A 12,765-nucleotide genomic window follows, 5' to 3' on the forward strand; every position below is an offset into this window, starting at 1 on the left:
TACTATACTATACTATACTATACTATACTATACTATACTATACTATACTATTATCCTCTCAGTATTAGAGAAATCATTTGCAGGACCTTCCCTCTGTTCCAGGGGCTTTCACCTTGGCAGATCACTCACGCTGAAGCAGGCCAACAGCTCCATCTTGTTTATAACAGAGCTGGGGCTGGCAGTGGGTTCAAAGCCCAGTGGGGTCGGCCGTTCCTCCTGTTCCAGGTACTCTGCGACTGTCCGCAGCACACTGCGCCGGCCCTCTGGGCGGAAGGCATCCCAGAAGGAGCAGTTGTCTGGGAGACTGGAGAGCATCAGGGCCTGACCCAGCATTCCCTGGGCCTCAGTCCCCCTGGCCCCTGGACCCAGGAGAAAGGTCAGCAGGCGCAGGAGATAGTGTAGGCGTGTGGAGTGGGCAAGGGCTGGTACAGAGGACTGACAGCGTGGCAACTGGGATAGCATGCCAAGCAGGAAGGGAGCTGGGGCCAGGCACAGTGGGGATGGTCCCAGTGGTGGCAGAGAGGGCAGAAGAGGGCCCAGTAGCCCCTCTAGGAAGCAAGTGTCATTGCCCCCACGACTTATCCTGCACTGGCCTGCTAGCCAAGGCCAGAAGGGCACCAGAGCTTCATACACGGTGTCATTAGCACAGACCATCATCAGGAAGCTGCCCCCATCTGGGCAGCGTTCCCCACAAGGTCCAACGTGGCAGGGTGGGAAGGCAGTGACATCTGGGGTGGGGCCCTGGCACACATGCTGAACCCAAGCCTGATTGCTGGCGGGCACAGCCTGCAGACCCCCCTCTCCACACAGCCGCTCAGCCCACAGAGTCTCATTCTCCAAGAAGCAGCCCCAGAAGATCTCTGGGGTGAGGGGAACAGGGGGCAGGCCTTCCGGACAGCTGGTAGGGGGTGGGAGCAGGCCAGCACAGAGCTGCTTTACCAGGCGGCGGTTGGGGCCAGACAGGGCTGAAAAGGAGACGTTGCTACATATTGCCTCCAGGAACTGATCAGGAAACTGGTCATGGCAAGCCTGTAGCCAGGCTTGGGCACCTGGTGCCCACGAGACTGCGTACCACACAGCCGTCTGGCAGATGGCAGCGGTGCTGGGAGGGGGCTGCGGGGTGATGGGCTTGGCGTGCTGGCAGAGCAAGTGGATGGAGAAGTTGGAAATGCTGTGGGGTGGTGCTGGGCCTGAGTGGTTCTCGCAGAGGGCCTCCACAGAGATGGCTCGCCGCTGGCGAGGGCTGATGTGGGCCGAGGGCTGGGAAGCCCTGGGCAGAGGCACACCTGTGCTCAGGCAGTGGAGGAGGGCAGGGGGTGGAGGTGGCGATCCAGACAGAAAGCCCAGCGCCTGGACATCCCAGGAAAGGTTGTGCCGGATGCCCCTGGGTGTAGAGGGAGGACCAGGCAGCATCTGGTCAGTTTACGTTTCCTCCAGTTGAACATCCTGCATGGGGGCTGGCAAGCACAGGCTTTCTTTTCTAAAAGTCCCTGGGAGTATAGGTGTTACTGGTTTAAATACTGGAATGGTGGAAATGGGAGAGAGAGCTGTCCTGTCAAGGCACAAAATCATCTAGGAGGAGCCCAGTTGGAGTCCCTTCTGTCCACCTGACTTCCTTCTTTCTCCTTTCTTCATATGCTTTTAGGTAGCTTAAATGCAACCCTTGGCTGGCCTCATATCAGGAAATCTGCCCAGCAACTGAGTCAGTCTGACTACACTCTGGCATTGTTGTATTGAAGTAGTAAGGGATGGAGGAATCCAGTCTTATCCCTTCTTCCCACACCCCATCTTTATTAGGTAACATTTATTAAACACTATGTGCGAGGCACTGTTCTAAGTGGCTTACACATACAGTATCAACCCATTCAATCCCTTTCCACAACTCTATGGTGGCTAATATTATCTATGTTTTATAAGAAGGGAAACTGAGGCATAGAATGAGAATGTAACCTCCCCAAGGTCACATGGCTAGGTAAAGGTAGAGCTGGGACACCAACCCAGACAGTCACGTTCCAAAACCACTAAGCAACACCCCTCCCATCAGTTTCCTCCTCCATCTGGAGGCTGATGACTTCCCAAGCCAATCAGAACTCCTCTCCTGATAAGAGAGTTACTTACCATAAAAGCAGCTGCTGAAGGTTGCCTAGGAGGGAAACAGTAAGGAAAAGGACCTCCCCAATCTCACCCCTTCTTTGCCCTGCCACAGCCCAGCCCCAGACTTGGCAGCACTCACCTCCCTGGCACTGCCCATTGGCATCAGGCTCTGGTTGCCCCAGAATGGACAAAACCTCATCCTGTAGGGAGTCGGTGACACGGAGCAGACCTTCCTGGAAGGCAGCATAGAGGGGGGCCCCCACTGTGCGCAGCAGACCTCCCCAAAGAGCCTCCTCAGAGCCCAGCTCCCCTACTGGGGTGAGCAAACCTAAAAGACCCTGCAAAAAGTGGGGGGCTGGCTCCCTCCCATCCAGGCCTGTGGCATTGGTGGGGTCCACACTGGGCTGCACCTGTACCAGGGCCTGCCAGCGTGTACCCTCTAACAGCAGCAGCAGAGAAGGCAACCAGTCAGCCACCAGAACACAGTCAGAGGGCCCATCACGGGTACATGGGGGTCGGGTAGGGGTAGGGGGTCCCATAGGAACTAAGGCTCCTAGCAGCACCTCTGCGAGTCCACCCAGCACACCTGCCTGGTGCCCCAGGAAGTCCCGGGGGGTCTGCTCCTGTCCCAGCAGTGCCAGCACATCCCCTAGCAGCCCTAGCATTGGCTCCCAGTCTGGGCTGCCTCTCAATGTCACTAGGAAGTCATGGAGCCGGAGGGCAGGGGGCTGGAGAGGTGGGGGCTCCCCCACAGGTCCCTCCCCCATTCTCCCAGGCTCAAAGGAAGAAGAAATGTTGGCCAGGAATGCAGAGAACCGTGAGCGGCTGAGGGGTCCCTGGGGAGCCTGGTCCATAGTGGAGAGCAATGACTTCAGGACGGAGAGACCAGGGTCCAGGGACTGAATCCCAGGGGGGACCAGAGTCACTGTAAAGAGAGAAACAGGAGCTCACTAAAGGGGAAGAGCCTAGAACCCAAATCAGCCTTGCCCTGGAACCCAGTTCTAGCTTGGAGCTAAAGATGAGGTGAAGGGGATGGCGAGCTGAGTCCCTTTACTGAATCAGCCTACAGAAAGTCTTGACCTGGTTTCATAACCCTTACTTTCTCCCTAGCTCTAGTCTCTGCCCATCTTCCTTTATCTTTTAAAGAAACCAGTTAATCTCTGCATTCTTAACTCTCTTCTTAGTAACCATCCTCTTCATTCCCAGCCTTGCTCCCTGTTCCTCTCACCTGCACAGGATAGCGGCAGCAGCAGAGGCCAGAGGCTCGGACCCATGTTTCCAGGTGAGCACTGCTAAGAGGTGAGTTCTGGTTATTCTCACCTTGTGTGGGATAGCCAGGTGAGGGCAGGGCACTGCAGGCAGCCTGAGTTGCCACTGACACTGTAGTGTGGTCTTTCAGGAAACAATATCTGTAACCTGACAGGTTTGTCACCTGAGCCACTGAGTATCTGATCCTTTGGCTTTGGAAAGAGGTGTGCTTCTGTGAGAGGGACCGTGATAAGGGATCCCAGGGGGCCCTTGGAGGAGCCCAAGGAGATAGCCTCACTTAAGAGCCAGGAAGCAGATAGCAGTGGGCCGACATGGAGGTGGAGACCTGGAAACCAGGGGTGTAATCTGGTGGGGGGTGGGGGTCTGCAGAAAATTATAAGAAAACAAAGAGGGTCCAAAGGAGTTAAAAAACAAGTAGGATTTGAAGAATTAAGGAAGAAAGGGGGCCCAGAAAAAGGATCTGGGCAGCCAGTATAAACAGAGAAGAGGAATAAAGACCAAGTTCTGGTCCAAGGACATAGCATTCAGGAAGAGGAGAGTTGCTTTCTATTCAGTACCAAGAACCACAAAATGCTAAGAATGGGCAGGACTTCAAGAGGTTATATAGACCAACCCTCCCATTTTATGAATGTGCAACTTGCTCATTGGGCCTTTCGAGTGTTTGGGTTTGCCCTCTGGCTCTCTTCCTGTGGCCTAGGTGAAAGCCCTGTAGAAAATTCTGAGCTGAGAAAAGAGATAAACCAGATTAAATCACTGTGCGAGGGGGCTACTTCCCACACTCACACATACACGCATGCACACACGCACACATGCTCATACTCACACACAGAGAGAGTACTGCTCGTAGATCATTCAGAATAATCTGGTCTGATCAAGGTGAGAAGTCTTTTCTGTCCTCCATTTGTATATCCCCAAAGCCCTTTACCTGATACCAGCGCTAAGTAGTAATTCAACACTGAGGCTCCACTTAAACCATTATTCTGTCCTTCTTTCCTCAGAATCCTCTTCTAGTCTATCCTTCCAAACCCACACATTCAAATCTATTATTAATGAGCTTCTGCCCTAGAAGGTTCACTTAGGATCATAGAATTTTAGAACTGGAAGGGACCTGAGGGATCCTGTGGTAAAAATTCATTTTATAAATGAGGAAATTAAGACCTCCCCAGAACGGAATGACTTGGCCAGGCCTCCAAAGTTGAAGACAGTGCTAGGATTTTCCAAGACAAATAAAATTTAGGATCAGTGAAATGATCTATTGCATCCCTTTGCCAATATTTTCCCTTTGCCCATCAAAGTTACCACATCTAGTCTGGAGAGCAGAGAGGAGAATGAATATGGCCTGGATTCCCAATAGTTTTCTATCTCCTGGTTCCAGCCCATCCTGCAACACATTTGAAGTTCTGCCCTTGGTTCTGTAACCACTGTCTTATGATAAATTCTTCTTTTTTGCTTATAGCATAGCAAAAAAATGAGACAGCTTGGGTTCAAATCTTGACTCCAGTGTTAACTAGCTGTGTGTTGTGGGCAGTTTCTAAACCTCTCTGTGTCATAATGTTCTTTTCTATAAAAGGAGAGATACTGGTATAGATTTATTGAGAGGATTAAATTAGATAATGCATTTAAAGTACTTAGCACAGCAGGTGGCATTCCTCCAACAAAGAGTAAGCACCTATCACATTCCAGGCACTGGTACAAAACAAACATTCACTGAATGTTACTGCTATTGTAATCAGACTAGCTCACTATTAATTATTGTATTTGAAACTAGAGAGTCCTAATTAATACAGAAATTCTTTCCAGGAAGTAGTGTCTTGCGTGGAAAAACCTTTAGAACAGGTACGAAACTAGTTGGCTCAAACAGAGAGAGGAACAATGAGTACTCCCTCAACCCAGGCTGGGAAATTCTTGGCTGTCCATATGATGATGGAGCAAGTAGTTGGTTCAGCAATCCTGTTGCCACCGAGGATTCAGACTATGTGCCAACTGAGGGTAAAGTGTTTAGGGTTTATAGCAATTATATCAAGCTATTCAATACAAGCAGTTCTGCTTATACCGTTGACCCTTGAACAAGGCAGGTGATTAGGGACACCACCCCCCAGCCCCAATGTGCAGTCAAAAATCTTAACTACCCAAAAACTTAGTTACTAATAGCTTCTGTTGACAGGAAGCCTTACCAACGACATAAACCATTGATTAATGCATATTTTATATATGATATGTATTATATACCATATTCTCCTAATAAACTAGAGCAAAGAAATTATTATTAACAAAATCATAAGGAAGAGAAAATACATTTTCAGTACTGTATTTATCTAAACAAACAAACAAAACAATGGTGTGTATAGGTGAACCGGCGCAGTTCAAACCCATGTTGTTCAAGGGTCAGCTGGGGTTTGGTAAAGTCCAACCAGAGTGAGAAGAGTTCCAATCTATGAATGATCAAACGGAAAGAGAGAAAACAGAAACAACAAACTGAAATTACAGAGATCTAGAATAAGAAATTAATCATGTAACTTGCTGAAGTGAAATGGATAAGATTGGTGGAGATGACTGGAATGCTCTATAATCTGGCAATTGAAGTGGAGTTACCCAGGAGGAACCCAGCAAGTTGAGAAATCTGAAACATCCTCACTGCCCCAAACCCGTCATCGGGTATTCGGTCTGACAAGAACACATTCCTCCCTTTGTAAATGACAATTAATTTCCTCCCTTTTTGATGTACCTTTTATAACTGAAATATATACTGCTCACTAGACATCCAAGCAGTCCCCACCCACATTTTCCAGAAGTCTTTCAGCTGGGTGGGGGCAGGTGATCAGTTCTGGCCAATGAATAGTAAATGACAGAAGAATCTAAGCTAGTGAATGATGCTCCCGTAATCTCTTCCCTGTTGAAGTAACCTAGAAACGGCAGGTTGAGATGGCATTGTCACAAGGCCAAGTCACCTCAAGGCCAAGTCACCAAATTATCACAGAATATTTACAATCAATTCTCATTATTTATGAGTTCTGTATTTGTGAATTAGCCTGCTCATTAAAATTTGTGAACCTAAATCAATACTTGTCATAATCACTCACAGACGTATGCAGAGTGGTGAAAAATTTGAGTCCCCTGATGTGCACATTCCCAGCTGAGATTTAACAAGGCAATACTCCACTGCCTTCTCACGCTATAAATCAGTGTCCTTTTCACGATCTATTTAGTGCCACAAGTTTAGCATTTTTTCCCTTTTTGTTGGTGATTTCACTGTTTAAAATGGCCTTCATGCTTAGTGCTAAAGTTCTTTCTAGTGTTCCTAAGCACAGGAAGGCTGTGATGTGCCTTACAGACAAAGTATGTGTTAGATGAACTTTATTTAGGCATGAGTTGTAGTGCTGTTGACAGAAAGGTCAGTGCTAATGAATCAACAACATATATTAAATAAGGAGTCTTCAAACAGAAACACCTTTTATAAAACACGATATATAAAACAAGGTTATATATCCATCTACTGAGGAAAATGTGGTGATCAGAGTCTTGTAGGAACCTAACCCCATATTTTCCCTAAGAGCAATGGTTTAGTATTTGCTAATTCAGTGTTTGTGGCAACTTTATAGAACATAACTATTGCAAATAATAAGAATCAACAGGAGCTGCTTTGAAGAGTTGCCCAATGAGTGAAATATAAACATTTCTTGTGTTAAACCACTAAGGTTTCAGCATTAATTTGATTTTGCAGTATAGCCTTTGACTCTCTTGATTAAGATACTTTTAAATAATGTTTGCATTTTGACATTAAGCCTCTGAAGTCTAGGTCTCCATTCTATCATTTATTGCTCCTATAATCAGAAGTGTCTATAATTCACTCATCTGTAAAATGGAGATATTACTCATCAATCCAATTATGTTCATTTCCTTGCATTTTGAAGATTTATTTTATTTACTTATTTGAGAGAGAGAGCATACATATGCATGAGCAAGGGGAGGGGAAGAGGGAGAGAGGGATCTTGGGCAGACTCCACTCTGAGCACAGAGCCTGATGCAGGGTTTGACAGAGGGTTTGATCCCACAACCCCAAGACCAGGACCCAAGCTGAAACAAAGAGTCAGACACCTAACCTACTGAGCCACCCAGGCGCCCCTATTCCCTTGCATTTTAAAGTGCCTATGATATGCCAGGCACTGGTACAAATCCACTAAATGTTACTACTACAATTAGACTAGCTCAAGATGAATTCTTTTTTTCGCAACTAAGAATCTTAATACCAAAATTGGTACAAGAAGCAGTGTTGGTTGTTTTTGTGGGTTTTGGTTTTTTGTTTTTTTTTTTTTAGATTTTATTTATTTGAGAGGCACAGAGAGAGAGCACAAGCAGGGGGAGCAGCAGAGGGAGAGGGAGAAGCAGGCTTCCTGTTGAGAGGGAGCGGGACGTGGGGCTCAATCCCAGGACCATGGGATCATGACCCGAGCCAAAGGCAGATGCCCAACTGACTGAGCCACACAGGCACCCCAAGAAGCAGTGTTTTAAGTGAAAGGTTTTCAGAAAAAATACGGAACTAGTTGAGTAAAGTAGGGAAGAGACCATTGAGGACTCCCCCAACCCAGGGAAATTGTTTGGCAGTCCTTATTGGGATTAGAAGAGGAAGGACAGATTTGAAGGAGTGATGATAATTCAATTTTGGACATATTAGAACTGAAGTACCTAAGGATAGACAAATGAAATGTCTAAGGATAGACAAATGAATATTTTTTCTGGAGTTTCTAAGAGAGGTATGGATTGAAATGGAATTGGAAGTCATCACCAAATAGTAGTTGAAACCATAAAGTGGACAAAACTAGTTAGTGAGAATTTGTAGAGTATGAAGCAAAAATGGCTGAGGATCACACATTTAAAGCCTGGGAAGAAGACGGCTAGCAACAAAAGTGTAACGGAAGCAATCCAAAGGAAAACCTGAAGGGAGTGGTATCATGAAGCCAAAGGAGGAGAAAATTTCAATGAAGGTACAATGGTCAAATGATCTACAGTGGTTTTGAAATTTGTCAATTTAGCTAAAATGGAATTGATTTCCCAGAATCCCTTTTCCTGTATGGCTCCATGTGATGGTTGGCCAACAAGAGAAATTTCTGTGAGATTTGGGTGGGGGAAGTGATGCAGTGAAGACCTCTGGTTAGAAGTGTTGAGGGGTAGACACAGAGGTTGAGGGGAGGAAATCCAGTTTGTCCTCACTGAAGAGAAGATGAAAAATAGGGACAAGAGTCAGTCAGATAAAGTATTATTTGGTCCTACGAAGGCCTTTGTGGGGTCATATGTCATATGCTCTGAGGAATCTACCTAGTCTTCAATACAGAAATCTAAGTATCATCTTATACTAGACTAGAATATAAGGTCTTGAACAGAGACTACACCTAGTTGTACCCCAACTGTCTGACAATTATTGGCACATAGTATTAAGCAAAGCATTTGTTAAATAAATAAATTCATTCTACCCCACACATTCCTGGCCTATAATATAGGGGCTACCATGGTGATGAGATTGTTACTTCCACTAAGATAAAGACTTAAAATGTTCCCTCAGAGTAGGGACAATTCTTTACAAAAAATTCTGATTAATAAATATAGAAGGAACAAGAGAAATAGAACACCACTTTAGTCATTACTGCAAATAGGATTCACTCATGAACTATAATTAGTGGGGGAAAGTTTAAGAAGAAACAAGATGTTTGCATAACCTCACAGTATCTCCTTCCAAGTATTTATTACTTATAAAGGGGGGAAAGAGTTAACTTCACACTGGAGAAACTTGGTTGCCATCACCTTAACTAAGGGATCAAGGTTAACATCACCAGTTATGACATATATCTCTATGATTTTCTTCCTGATATGTGCTGAGAGGGCCACTTCACCTCACTGGTATTTTTCTAAAAGTTCATAACCTCAGTATAATCATGAGAAGACATCAGATGAACATACTCTGCAAAATACCTGACCAGAACTCCTCAAATATACCAAGGTCTTGAAAGATAAGGAGAGACTAAGGCAACTATTACAACCAGAGGAGATTAAGGAGATATGACAACTGAATGCAATGTTGAATCTTGGTCTGGAACCAAGAACAGAAAAAGGACATTAGTGGAAAAACTGATGAAATCCTAGTAAAGTCTGTACCTAAATTAATAGTTTATTACCAATGTTAATTTATTAATTTTGATCATTATATCCTGGTTATGTAAGATGTTAATATTAGAGAAAGCTGGGTGACAGGTACCTAGGAAATATCTTTGCATCTCTTTTGTGAGTCTCAAATTGCTTTAAAATAAAAAGTTAAAAATGTTTGGGGTGCCTGGGTGGCTCAGTCAGTTAAGCGTCCAATTCTTGATTTTGGCTCAGGTCATGATCTCACGGTTGTGAGATCAAGCCCCATGTTGGGCTTTGCTGAGTGTGGAGTCTGCTTAAGATTCTCTCTCTTTCCCTCTCCCTTCGCCCCTCCCCACCCCGGTTCACGTGGGTGCTCTCTCTGGATCTCTCTTACAAATAAAAAAAGTTTAAACATTTTCATCTCACCCTAAGTCACCTAAATAAGAAAAATACAATGTAAAACATTGTGAAGATTTCTACTTGTCGTAGTAAAAAACAGAAATTTCTTCAAAAGGGGCCTTTAGAAGGGCTTGCATTCATACACTGAACAGTTTTTCTATCCTCAAAACTGAACGTCATGGCTGGGACATGAAGAACATTAAAACTTTTGTTGAAAAAAGAAATGAATCGCTTTGTGAAGATTAGGCCAACTAGTACAAAGTCTCAAGAAATGAGGTAGATTGAGACCTACTGATTTTCTGAGGTTTTAAACCTTTGAAAGTGTAATAAATAAGTTTTTAAAAAATTTAAAACTTTCATATTAAATTTAAGACACAGTGACTATAAATTATAATAAAGCAAAATTAATGTAGATTCATAACTAAATCCATTTTGAACATTAAAAAATAAAAGTTAAAGTTATTATGGTAATACAGTAGATAGAAGCTGTACTGTTATAAACTTTTTCTTCCTTGAATTATTTTTGTATACCTTATGCTATAATAAAACAAATATTAATTTTTCTGTTTCCAAGTGGCAACACACTGGTTTGAGTTCCAGTATGCTATTTGAAGATATAAGTAATAATGGGAGATCAAAGGCGGAAACTATGTTCTAAAATAAAAGCTCAATACAAACCATATGTGAAAAAATTTTAATTTTGTTATATCACAACAATATCTAAGTTGTAACTTCACTTGCAAAATGTTCCTGAAGAATACTCATTATTATCTGGCATAGAGCTTCAATCTCTTGCTTTTGAATAGTGGGGTATTCCTATAGCAGGGATACTCAGGGTAAAGATAAAAGGAATGGAGAGGAATAATGGCTTGATTTTGCAACCTGAGAATATTTGTCTTTAGTCAGAAAAGGCTTTGCTTGTTTTTGGTTTTGTGCAGCTATTATCACATGGCTCTGGGCTGCTAGGAGGATAATTTGGGGGGAAATGGGAGGAAGTAAAATCAGTCTTCGTGGAACTTATCATTTATTACCTGGTGATCTTAACGAGGAACTAGTTAGCATGGGCAGGGATTTCTGTCCCGTTCATTCGCTGATGGACCTAATGCCTAGAATAGTGTCTGGAACATAGGAACTCAACAAATATTTGTTGAATAAGCTTCCATTCCGGTAGAATTGAAACCAGATCATTTTCATTAAGGAGTTAAAGAATGAGGCAGCCTGCACAGACCACTCATTTGAAAAAGTCAGCTACAGAAAGCCAAGAGGGGATGTCACTAAATAACTAAAAAGAAGTGTCTTAGAAACTTTAATGTGCATATGTAACATTTGATTCAATAGGCCTGGAGGATGGGACCTGTGACTCTGCGCTTTCCAACGAGTTACCGGACGAAGCCAATTCTGCTGGTCCTCAGATTCACTCTGAGCAAAGCTACTCAAAGATGCTGCTCAGTGAGCATCTACTTTGCGGCTAGCATATGTAAGGCTTATGAAATAATATTTCCTTACTCTGTTTTATTAGGTTTATTGAATTCTGATTACCAGGCTCAATGGATGCTCCAATCCATATCTGACCGGACCATTTCTTTCTTGAAATTCTATCTTGGCTCTAAGAACTTTACTCTACAGTGAGTATCCTCTTTCTCTTCAGCTCTTCCCTCTCAGGCTTCTTTCTGGCTCCTCTTCCTCCTTCTGTCCCTTAAATGTTCCCGTTTGCCAGGTTTCTGTCTCCAACCCTCTTCTGTTTGTATTTAATCCTTTGTTATCTCTAATTCTTGATTCTTTTGGGGTTTCTAGATATACAATCATGTCTAAAAATAGTATTTCTAGTTTTTCTAAAGATTTTTATTTATTTATTTGAAGAAGAGAGAGTGAGAGAGTGGGGAGAGGGGTAGGGGGGAGAGAGAATCTCAAGCAGACTCTGTGCTGAGCACGGAGCCCCACTCAGGGCTAAATCTTACAAACCTGAGATCATGACCTGAGTGGCCGAAATCAAGAGTCAGATGCTTAAGTGACTGAGCTACCCAGGTGCCCCCTAGTTTTAATTTCCAAATAATTTTTTTAAAATTGCTGTTGTTGTTTTAGATTTTTTTTAGTTCAAGGATAATTAACAGTGTTATATTAGTTTCAAGTGTACGATATAATGATTCAACAATTCTATATGTTACTCAGTGCTCATCACAATAAGAGTACTCTTAATCCCTTTCACCCATTTTACCCAACCCTCTCTTCTTTCCAAAAACTTATACCCTATTTCTTATGATAGGATTTTTAGTACATATTATATATTGACATTTATTTTAAAACATTTTTATTTTGTTTCTAATTTTATGGGGAATAACTAAAATTCTTTTCCTTATAACATCATTTTGGTTCTTGGTTTTAGACATTCTTTACTTCATTTTATTTTTTTAAAGATTTTTTAAAATTTATTTGACAGAGAGAGAGCATAAGCAGGAGGAGCGGCAGGCAGAGGGAGAGGGAGAGCAGACTCACCACTGAGTAGAGGCAGGACCCTGGAATCATGACCTGAGCCAAAAGGAGATGCTTAACCAACTGAGCCCCCCAGTTGTCTCTACTTCTTTTTAAAAATTGAGATCTAGGGGTGCCTGGCTCATTTGGTGGAGAATATGACTCTTGATCTTGGAGTCATGAGTTTGAGCCTCACGTTGGGTGTAGGGATTAAAAATAAAATCTTTTAAAAAATTGAGATGTAATCCAAATAACATAAAATTCACCATTTTACAGTGTACAACTCAGTGGGTGTTTTTTTAAAGATTTTATTTATTTATTTGGCAGAGAGAGAGCCCTCGTGAGTGAGTAGGGGGAGGGGCAGAGGGAGCGAATATTCCAGCATAGCACCCCCCCAAACCCCCCTCACCCTCCCCC

The 12,765-nt window shown here is 43.6% G+C and overlaps 1 protein-coding gene across 1 annotated transcript; it reads right to left on the reverse strand.

Moving 5' to 3' along the window:
* Positions 1–129: 129 nt before the first annotated feature.
* LOC117800881 (stereocilin-like) lies at positions 130–3,368 on the reverse strand (the record flags this gene model as incomplete). The annotated part of the gene is made up of 4 exons (XM_034653425.1): positions 3,323–3,368; positions 2,234–3,019; positions 2,119–2,143; positions 130–1,384 (listed from the first exon to the last, which is right to left on the reverse strand). Coding segments are annotated over exons 1-4 (2,112 nt in total), but the record flags the coding sequence as incomplete, so codon positions are not given.
* Between the last annotated feature and the right edge of the window lie 9,397 nt (positions 3,369–12,765).

The sequence above is a fragment of the Ailuropoda melanoleuca genome, unplaced genomic scaffold (assembly GCF_002007445.2).
Source record: "Ailuropoda melanoleuca isolate Jingjing unplaced genomic scaffold, ASM200744v2 unplaced-scaffold8684, whole genome shotgun sequence".
In the NCBI taxonomy this organism is placed as follows: Eukaryota; Metazoa; Chordata; class Mammalia; order Carnivora; family Ursidae; genus Ailuropoda; species Ailuropoda melanoleuca.